The sequence below is a fragment of the Plasmodium chabaudi genome (assembly GCF_900002335.3).
Source record: "Plasmodium chabaudi chabaudi strain AS genome assembly, chromosome: 10".
In the NCBI taxonomy this organism is placed as follows: domain Eukaryota; phylum Apicomplexa; class Aconoidasida; order Haemosporida; family Plasmodiidae; genus Plasmodium; species Plasmodium chabaudi.
The window spans coordinates 163,737-175,470 of record NC_030110.2 but is presented as its reverse complement, the minus strand read 5'-3'; the positions used below and the strand labels follow the sequence as shown (position 1 = coordinate 175,470).

The 11,734-nt window shown below is 24.1% G+C and overlaps 2 protein-coding genes across 2 annotated transcripts; one reads left to right on the top strand and one right to left on the bottom strand.

Annotated features, from left to right (window-relative positions):
- Positions 1–306: 306 nt before the first annotated feature.
- Positions 307–3,046, bottom strand: PCHAS_1003800 (ag-1 blood stage membrane protein homologue; the record flags this gene model as incomplete). The annotated part of the gene is made up of 9 exons (XM_016798251.1): positions 307–623; positions 733–820; positions 985–1,244; positions 1,400–1,523; positions 1,756–1,919; positions 2,094–2,152; positions 2,256–2,442; positions 2,579–2,719; positions 2,917–3,046. 9 exons carry the CDS (start codon positions 3,044–3,046, stop codon positions 307–309), a joined length of 1,470 nt encoding a protein of 489 aa, XP_016655486.1.
- A 3,352-nt stretch (positions 3,047–6,398) lies between these two features.
- PCHAS_1003700 (protein transport protein Sec24B, putative) lies at positions 6,399–11,062 on the top strand (the record flags this gene model as incomplete). Its single annotated transcript, XM_016798250.1, has 5 exons — positions 6,399–9,890; positions 10,003–10,383; positions 10,519–10,585; positions 10,699–10,780; positions 10,939–11,062. The coding sequence occupies 5 exons, from the start codon at positions 6,399–6,401 to the stop codon at positions 11,060–11,062; spliced, it is 4,146 nt and encodes a 1,381-aa protein (XP_016655485.1).
- Positions 11,063–11,734: the final 672 nt, after the last annotated feature.

The following is an 11,734-nucleotide window of genomic DNA, read 5'->3' as shown; positions in this document are numbered from 1 at the left end:
GTTTGGGGAATGATCTAGATTATTTAGTATCTATGTATAATTTAATGATATAAATATTGTAAAAAGCAATAATTTAATTTCTCACAGTTTAATTATGACTAATTCATATGCCTTATGCTTGGTTGCTTAGACTATTATGATGTCGAGTCTTTCCATTTTCACTAACTAATGATTTGATATTTTTATTTCATTTAACGATTCTTTGCTGTTTTACTTTGGTGTTATTTCCTTTTTATAATATATTTTGATTATTAAATCTGTTTATTTTCCATCATTTAATTTCTTAACTTGATTTCCTTCGAGTAATTAATCATTCAGAATTTCTTGTTTTATTCCTGATTCTTTGTTCCACTTTGCTTCTATTAGTGCATCTGTGGGTGGATCACCCAGTGTATCTATTTCTTTGTCTAATTGGGGTTCGACCATTGCATCTTTCAAAGATTCATTCGTTGTATCTAGCATAGTATTAGACCCATTTTCTAGTAATATATCATTTAGGAAATTGTTTTTTCTCTGTTGAATATCTTCGTAACTATTTTTTTCGGCATACATTTCTTTAATCATTTTGTGTGTGCTTTTCGGTAAGCTACGTCTATATCGAGGGGATGATACTCTTCTTTTTCCTACAATAAATTTATGAATAAAGTAAATACATATCATGCACAAATGTATTAATTTATATATATGTATATGAACATGTCCCTTTATTTTATATTTTCCATATCAATTTACCCATTAGCTTTTTCATAGTTGCTTCTTGCATTATTATATTTTTTCTTGCATTAAATTTGTCTCCATAGGATTCCTTTAGAACTTTTAGCTGAAATAAAAACAACAGACGGGGTAGAAAGGAGTTTAATAGAAATTTGAAATTATAGAAATATATGAAAGTGTATTATTTCTAGAATATATGTTACATGTGTATTTAGTAGAATATATTTATTGAAATATATATTAATGCTCATATTCTTTAATATAGCTTACCTCATTTGTAAAAATTGTTATCGCATCAATAATATAAGAAAGATTACTCTCTGAATGAATGCTTAAATTATATTTTTCATTTTCATATGTATAAATAATACTAGCATTAGTATTATTATTTTTATCAATAACAATTCTCTGTATGTTCAATATAGGTATGTTTATATCTCTATGGATATTTCTTTCTATTATTGTTTCTATATTTATAGAATCATAATCTATGTTGTCTTTAAAGCATAAGAAGCATAAGAACCACTCTCCTAAGGATTAAAAATTGGTGAAAAAATAAGATAAATGATATAATATGTTTTGAAACTAAACAAATTGAAAATGACATGATAAAAAATAAAATAAACAATAATTATTTTATAAAAATTTTTACATAATATTTTATAATAGCAAAAAAATTGCATACCCATAATTTCCTTTGCTGACATATATTTAGAAACATATGCGTAAAAGTCAAACACAAAGATTTCTTGTTCTAATACAAAGCTTATTAATCTAAGCTTTTGCATCAAACTTATTTCGTTGATATCCTTTATGAGAGAAAAAAATAAATTAAAATGATTATTAAATGTGTATAAATAAATACCAAAGATGAAAAATAAATTAATAGCAATTAATATTACAGCTATAAAGTAATATAATGGATAATAATATGCAATCGTAAGCAGTTGTATTTGTACATAAATATGGATATTATATATATAGACATAAGTTTGATAGGTGGATTTTATATTAATTCTTTTAAATTATAATATTCATTACCGTATTATTATCTAGAAGTAATAAATTTTCATCATCATCATCAAATTTTTTATCAATATCGTATAAATTTATAGTCTTCTTATTGACACCTTTTGGTTTATTCTTCCATATTTCTAATCCATCTTGTATAAAAAGGCACTCATTGGGGCGTGCATGTTTTGAAACTATAAATAAAAGGAAATTAAAGAAATAGAAATAATAAGATGAAAAATTAATAAATAAGCAATATGGGCATTTATACAAATTTGAATTTTTTCCTGCATCATGTCTTATATATGTGTTTGATTACAAAATAAAGTAAAATATATATTCACATTGTAGCCAAATTTATATATTACTTCTATAAAAGGACATTTGTACTTTACAAACTTCTTGCCCATCCTTGAAACAGACAAACCTAATTATAATTAATAAAATTTATAAATGAATACTCCAAATCAACATATATAATTATATACTTGTTTTATGCATTTATTTAATCAGGATTTCTTTGTTTTAACCATTCATTTTTAGGAAATGATTTCGCAACAATGCTTGAATTAATATCTATTTTTATTTGACCAATATGAATTTTTTTTGTTAATTTTTTTGTAAATAAGTCGATTTTTAATGTTTCGTCACATTGCCTTATTTTTATGTCCGCTCTTTGATCAACATGGATTCTATTTTTTTTATTTGTAGGAATATCTATTAAAAAAATAATATATAAATAATTAAATTGTGCTTATTTCATCGAAATGAAAATAAAAAGAAGATCAAATCTGTTTGCACATCTAATGTATATTGGTTTGTTTAGTTTGTGATAAAGCAAATTTATTGTTACCATCTGTTTGAAAGTCATATTTATCTGTACTAAATATAATGTATATATGCTTATATTTGTTTATATTAAATATCTCGTTGATTTTTACTAACAGATAAAAGCCTCTATAATTATGTAGACCGCTGAAGTAGTACATAGAAGCTGATATAAAAAAATAATAAAAATAAGACATAAATATATATGCATATATGGGTGCACAAACATATTCAAATAGTTCAGCACTACAAATTCGAAATGAATGAATGTATGTGGTTATACTAAGTCTAATTTTTTATATCATGAACACTTGGCATGATGGACAAAAAAATGTCATTTCTTTTTTTAGAATTATTGAATACCAAATGGTTCGAAATCACTTATATGAGGGCATGTTCTTTTATAACTTTTTATAACATATTTTACACATTTTGTCGATAAACTGTTAAATCTATTTTTGATAATATTAAAAATGAATTTAGTCCCAAACATTTCTTTTTTTTGGAAAATAAAAGAATTCTTATTTTATCATTATTTATGGAAAGCTAAATTATAAATGATGTTACATAATGAAACATTATAAAAAAATGTGTAATCAATAACAATAATTAGTATAGTATCAGAAAGAAAAAATAATTTTTTTTTATAAAAAGCATGTTGGGAAAAAACTATTATAATGGAAATGCGAAAAAAGTGTTGTAAAAAATTATATAATTATATTAATATAATTCATCTTTTTTTTTAATGTTTTTTAAATATTTTTGGTTATTAATTTTTTTTTAATTAAATAGAGTAATTCTGATTTTTTACCTTTTTTTATTTCCTTGTAGACAGTACGCACCATTTTAATAAAACATCATATATTGTTTATACTTCCATAATGTATGATTATTTTTTCTCCTTCCCCATTTTAATATATTACAATATTTACACATAAATATATATATTTATATAACTTTTATGTTTTATGTATATTTAATATTTTATGTTTTCATATCATAACCATATATTTTATATATAAATATATTTGTGCGTGGTATATGTGTAACAACTATGTGACAGGAAATATTTGCATAATGAACATACTTTTTAAATTTTCTGTTTCCAATTTTTTTTATTAAGCATTAGAAATATAATTTAACAATATAGAAATTGCATATAAGTGATTTTCTGATTTAGATGGTATATTAAGCGGCTATTAATTCTTTGCATGTGCATATGCATATTATACATATATTGAGTACACGCCATTGTATGACTGTGACTAATATAGATGTTTAAAAAAAATGAATAGTTAAAAGGTGCATTTAAAAGACTATGAAATTATAGTAATTTTCCATATGGCACATGTTAGTAATGAAAAAATAAAATATCATTAATTTTCCTTAAAATAATTTTTGTTCCATTGTTTTATTTTTTAGCAAATAGTATTTAAACCGTTTGTTAAGTTATGGTATCAGGTAATTCTACCCCTATATTATTATGTTATCATAGGGTTAAGACAATAATAATGGTGATAAATAATTTGATTGAGTGATTCACTAAAATGCCCATTAAGGCGAACAAATAAAAAAGCTAATTAAAGACATGAAAATTTTTAAGTTTTTACGATTCTATATGCATGATGCATTTTTTCAAAGCATTTATTATAGTGACTTTATTCATTTGTTGAAGTGTCAAGAATATATAATTTGTGATATTTCGAATTCACAGTATTTTAATTAGATAGCATTTAGCTATTTAAAGTTATTAATTTATACATGCGCAACTAAAAATCCGTTCACAAGCTTTATTTTATACTAAACTGTCTAAATGCGAAAGAGAAAAAATTATAAACGATTTTTACAAAAATATATGTGATGGAAAATATATAAAGTTCCCTTGTATTTTGTATAATTATATATAATAGGGAAATATAAATGGTATGTTCCTTTTGCTTAATATTATTTATTTTTTATATGATAATTATAGATATAATCCCTTTTAAATTTAATTAGGGCTTCATTTCAAAGGATGTTTTATAAATATACACACACATAAATTTTTATTTATTTTACTTTTAACTAATTGTTAAGCTACAATTTTATTGTTATATGGAAAAAATATAAAAAATATATTAATAATAGCAATAATAATAAAATTGTCTTCATGAATTCAAAGTTCAGGGATGATTTGAAATTTTGTTAGCTGTGATTTTATAATAATTTACTACACATTAATTTCACTACATTCCTCGTTATATTTATTATGCATAATAATAACATTTATATAAATGAAAGACTAAATATCAATAACAATAAAATATAAGTATTGAAATACATTCAAATTAAACTTGGTACATATACATTTATTAATATTATACTTATTTTTCCCTAATTAATATATTTCACAATTTTTTCATTTTATTTTTATACTTATTAAGGAATTAATTATATGTTTTTTTTTCTCCCCTTTTTAATATAAAATTTATGGGCAATTGGAACGGCATTATTTTATATATACAAAAATATATACGAAAAGCGCAAATATATAATTATATAAATATCATTATATATTAAAAAAATTGTACGATTTTTTAGATTTTTTTTTTAAATAACCCTTTATTCCTTATATCAGAACATAGCAAAAGCAAACTTTGCCTTTTTTTTAAATATGAGATATTTTCCATTTTGATTAATCCAAATTTATAGCCTCGTGTAAAAGAAAGTAACTACTACTAGCGCCATAGTTGCGTATATTACTATAGTGTGTATGTTACTTTTATTTTTTTTAAATGAAGATAATCTCACATATAAATGATAACACAAATAGTATTTTCATGATTTGTATACACATACATGTTTAGTAATAAATATAATAACATTATATTGTATATTTAATATGTACATACATATGAATATATGGATACTATTTTTATATATAAAAAGATATCCCATTGATGATAAATTTTCCATAGAATAAAAAAATATATATAAATAAAATATTTGAAATATATTTTGGAGAAACAATATTGAAGAAGAGCTAATTAAATATTATGGAAAAATAGGAACAATATATATTATATATGCATTATAAAAAAATAACGAGAACGGAACATGCAAATAGTATTATAATATATAATTTTAATTTGTTATCACATATATGAATAATATATCATATATTTATGTATATATAAGAAATTAAAATAGCATCAATATATTTATTAATGATGAAAGTAACAAAAATATAGTATTAGTAATCGTTTGACAGGTTAAGAAATATTTAAAAAAAAAAAGATAAAATCAAAAAAAGAAAAAACAATAATAAAAGTAGAGGGAATATATAGTAATAGAACTCGTTAGGAGTAGTAATAGTGATGAGGAAATCTGAAAAATATTAATTTTAGGATAATAAAGAAAATTTTCCGTATGTTAGTATAAAGATGAAAAGTGAAAACAACAGTATTAATTTATGTTAAATATAAATTAAGCATTAATTCATAAAAAATTACTTAATATTATTGCTGAAATAAGTATATACAGTTTTATGTCTATCAATTTCGAAGTTTTATTTGAATGTAAACTCGTTTATAAAAATATTAGTATTAAGAAAATACCTGGATCGAGTAAAACTATTTTAATAAAACGAAGATAAGCATATAGAAAGAATTATTTGTTTGTGAAAACAGGTAAACACGTGAAGAGACATTTATACACAAGAAAAAACGAGTAAATATAGCAAAATAGCAATCAAATTTCACATTAAATTTTTTGTTAAGTATATTGTGGATAGCTAAGGGGTACTAAAATAAAAACACGTTAACGCTCAGAGCACAAACGATGAAATTATACAGAGTGAAAAAGAAATGACGCCAAATAAAAGTCAAAACCTATATCAAAGTAATTCAAACAATTTGAATAATAACCCTAGAGACAATGCACATAATAGTTATAATAACAATGATAATCAGATGGACAAATCAGAAACTCATTTAATGTCAATAAATCCAAATGAAGTTAAAAATGATATAAATCCCTTTTTTGACAATTCAAACAAAGGGAATTATAATGATGGTATAAAATTAGTACCAGATAATAGAAACGCAAATATAATAAATCGAGATAACAATAAAAATATGTTATTTCGAGAAAATACAACGAGTGATAAAAATAATGAAAGCTATGGAAGCGCATTTAACAATACAGAAAATATAAATAATAATATAAAAAATTTCGAAAATAGTACAGGTAACACACGCTTAAATGAACAAATGTATGGTGAAAGAAATGTTTCAAATGCCGGAAATGATTATATTAATAGAAATAACTACAATGATTTATCAGTAAAAATGAATAGGAACAGCACTAGTATAAGTAGTAATAATAATATCGAGAGTAATAATCCTCCAAAAGGAAGTAATGATATTTATGCAGAAACAGCCTATATACCAAATAATTGGAATAATTTTAACACCCCAAATGGTCTTAATTATTCAAACATGGGACCAAATAACAATGAAATCAATTCCATGAATAGCTATAATTATAAAGTAAATGAAAATATTCAACAAAAACAAGATTATACACAAACATATAATTATCCACCAAGTAATTATAATAATAATATGAACCAATTTGTCAGTAATAATGCTCCCAGAAATAGTAATATTCCTCCGGTATCTCAGATGCCATTAGGTTTGAACACGGGCAACGTGATAAACGGGATCAATTCGGCTCCTGTATATAATTATCCGAATAATAACAGGGAATTACCTTTTAACACTTCGCAAAATACGCCTAATAATCCCCAAAACTATCAAGCCAATAATATGGCCAATCAATACAATAATCAAGTACAGCAATACTCTAACCAGAACGGTGCATTTAATTATCAAGAATCTAATGTTATGGGGCAACAAAGCCCATTTAGTAATACACCATTTATGGGGAGTTCGAATGGCATAAGAACAAATGAAACGACTCCTAAAGCTATGAATAAAAGAGATTCTAATGGTGCAAATACTGATAAATGTGATAATGAATCTGAAGAAAGTTCAAGTGATGAATCGAATAGTGATCATGATAAAGGAGTAACTGATAAAGGAGAAGAGATATTTACATTAATTAAAAAGACTTATAATCGTATAGATATGAATAAAATTCCAAGACCAATAATAAATTTTCAAGATAAAAAGAATAAACCATGTTTAAAAATATTTGAAACATGTAAATATATATCTCCGCCATCTTTTTATCAGCCTTTCATTTCAGTGGATACCGGAAAAGCAGATCCCCGTTTTATAAAAAGCACACTATATCAAATCCCTTTATTTTCTGAAACCTTAAACTTATCTAAAATACCATTTGGTATTATTGTCAATCCATTTGCTCGCTTAAATGATGGAGAAAATGTCTGTAAAGTTCATATGAAGGATATAATTAATGATAAAGAAGAAAATGTTGAAATTTTGAGGTGCCCAAAATGCTTTAGTTATATACATGGTACAATGTTAGGAGATTTAGCAAAAAAATTTATCTGTGTTTTTTGTGATGCAGAAATTTTAATTGATGAAAATGTATTGTTTGATATATATCAATATAATGAAAAAATGGCACATATGCAAAATAGTAAGCACAATCCCATGTCTCCATTATTAAAAGGATCTGTAGATATTATGATACCGTCTAAGTATTATACGAATTCAAATAATTTAAAATTAAGTTATACTTCATTAAATAAAAATGTAAACCAAACAGCATCTATTATTACTAATAAGATTATGTCTATAACTAAACAAATATCAAATACTTTAGTTTCGAATGACTCAAAAAATTTGAATAATCAATCAAGGAGTTTATTATTTAGTGAAAATGAAATAAATTATAACAACGCAGGTGCGGGTGTTTTAACAGAAGGAGGAGAAAGAGACTCTAGTGGCTTTATAGGCATGTCACGTAATTATATTAATGAAAAAAATATAAATAATAATGAAACAATAATAAATGAAAATACCAATTTTAGGTTAGATGATATTAAAAATTTATTAAATGAAAAAAAAGGAGAAACTTATGAAACTATAAATAAAAGAAATTCTATATTATCAAAATATAAGCAGATAAAAAATATGTTACCACCATATTTTGTTTTTGTTATTGATTGTTCCTATAATGCTATATATAATAACATTACTTATACTGTATTAGAGGGAATTAAATACGCTGTAAAAAATGTCACATGTCCAAAAACAAAGATAGCTATAATTACATATAGCAATTCATTGTTTTTCTTCAACTGCAAATATTTAGATGGTGGAAATGGAGCAACCACGGAGTGTGCAACAAATGCAGATCCAAATAATACTGCGCATCATAATGAAAATACGAAAAATGAAAAATATTTCAAAAATCAATTAATTGTGATGAGTGATATAGATGACCCATTTGTTCCACTTTCCCATGATGACATATTTTTAAGTTGTGTTGATGAACTTGATAAAATTAATAACTTAATAGATACAATTAAAACACTATGCCCTAAAATGCAAGCATATGGGTCATGTGGAAATAGTGCTTTAAAGGCTGCTATCGAAATACTAAAGGAACGAAATGGTGTTGGAAGTATATCTATGTTTTATACTAGTACACCTAATTGCGGTATAGGGGCTATCAATGAGATAAAAAGAACACCAAAAGAGAATTTGTTCGAAGTTCACCAAAAAAGTTTTTATGATTCTATGCTATTAGATTTATATAATTATAATATAAGTACAGATGTATTTATTATTTCAGCAAATAATACAAGGATTTGTGTGCCAACATTGCAATATGTTGCTCAAAATACTGGAGGAAAAATATTATTTTTAGAAAATTTTATATGGCAAAAAGATTATAAAGAAATTTATATGAATATAAAAGATATATTAACATCGGAAGATATTGCATATTGCTGTGAATTAAAATTAAGATATTCCCAAAATATTTCTGTAAAAAAACTATTTTGTTGTAATAACAATTTTAATTCAATAATTCGTTCTGACACTATTAAAATACCAAAAATACGGCATGATCAAACATTTGGCTTTTTATTAAATTATTCAGATATATCAGATTCGAAAAAACAAGTATATATACAATGTGCGTGCATATATACTAATTTAAACGGTGATAGATATGTACGTTTACATACTACGCATATGAACGTAACATCATCACTCAGTACTGCTTTTAGATATACTGATGCCGAAGCTTTGATGAATATACTAATTAAACAATTGTGTATGGACATTTTGCATAATGAAAATTACTCAAAAAATATTATTGATAGTTTGACGGATATTCTGTTTTCCTACAGAATAAATGTAAGTGCCTACAATTGAATAATTGCTGATTTGATTAGGATATTTTCCATATCATCATTTTGAAATTGATTATTTTGTTATATTTGTTTTCTATTTTTTTATTTTTTTTTAGTGCGCCTCCTCTGCCCATTCGGGACAGCTAATATTGCCGGATACACTAAAATTATTGCCATTATTCACTTCCTGTATTTTAAAGCATAATATTGTAAAGAAAGAAATATTACCTGATCTAAAAATATACAATATAATAAAGCTTTTATCAATGCCTATAATATCATCGCTTTTGTTTGTTTATCCTATAACTTATATAATTCATATAAAAGGAAAAACAAATGAAATTGATTCAATGAGCATTGATGACGAATTATTTATACCTCGAGCTATACCTTCTAGTGGTGAAAAAATTTATTCAAATGGAATATATTTGATTGACGTTTGTTCCCATTTTTACCTTTTCTTTGGTTATCATTCGGATATGGAATTTGCTTCGGATGTAAGTTGCATCTATTCGTACTTAACAAATTTGCAAAAATAAAAAAAAGAAAAAAGTTATATTGGATAATTATAACAGTATCCCACATGTATATATGTGACCTTCATATTTTTTTCATTTTTTTTCCGATTTCAGATTTATGGGGATATCCCAACAAATGAAAATTGTATTAATTTAACCCTAACAAACAGTCCTAATGCGAGTAAAAACGAATCACTGAAAAATAAGCAATTGTGCATTTAAATAATATGCATATACTGGTTAAATGAATATTATGGGCATTATATAATTTCTTGCATAAATTTTTATTTTTAGAAAAATTTGAGCGTATTATTATGAACTTGAGTAAATTTCATCACTCCAACCAATTTGTCCCCATAGTAATAGTTCCACCGAAGTAAGTTCATTTAACACAAAAAAATAAATAATAGATAAATAAAAACCCAAAAATAAATGTATATCAAAATGATATACTAGTTGGAGATGCGGCTATTATGCCACATCATTTTTAACGTAAGGCGACTATATGTTTTTTTTTTTCGATTTTGTTCGCAGCGAAACTGCTGATCCGCAGATTTTGTCTTTATGTGTCGAAGATAAGGTTGAGAAGGAATACAGCTATGTAAATTTTTTGTGTTTTATTCATAAATTAGTTCATAAAAAAATAGACGAATTGTAGGACTATATGCAATATTTGCTTTATATATATAATTGTATATACATACACACTTAGATATAATACTAAGGAGACCCTGATTATAATCATTTTAAAATTGTTGCATATTTATTGTTCTGCCTCCCCTTTTCCTTTTTTTATGAAAAAATTATAAAATAAAAATTTTAATATGCATATTTGAATTATAAAGATTAATCTATTTTCATGAATACGCATAAATATATGCTTATTTTATATACTGCATTCATTTTATTTTGTCCATTAACCTTTTACCTATGCATATATATATGCATATATTTGTATATATGTGCTTTTTCTTAAAAATATTTGTTTAATAGTTTTCAATTTTTTTTTAATTATTTAACAATTTTTGGATAATAACTGTTAAAAAAATTAAATTATTAAATTTCCTAATATAAAACCTTCATGTATATGTTTGAAATTTTGAGCAAACTTTAAAACATGAAAAATGCTATAAAAAGAAAAGATAATAAATGTAGTTACAAATCTTTACCATTTTGAATTACCGAGTTTTTACATGTAACTTGATAAGAAGAAATGATTCATAAATTTATAGAGCAGGCTCATTAGCCCCCATAACTAACAATATATGCATACAACGGAAATACAAAAAGGCGAATATGCATATATATAAATGTGTTGACATAAAAATAA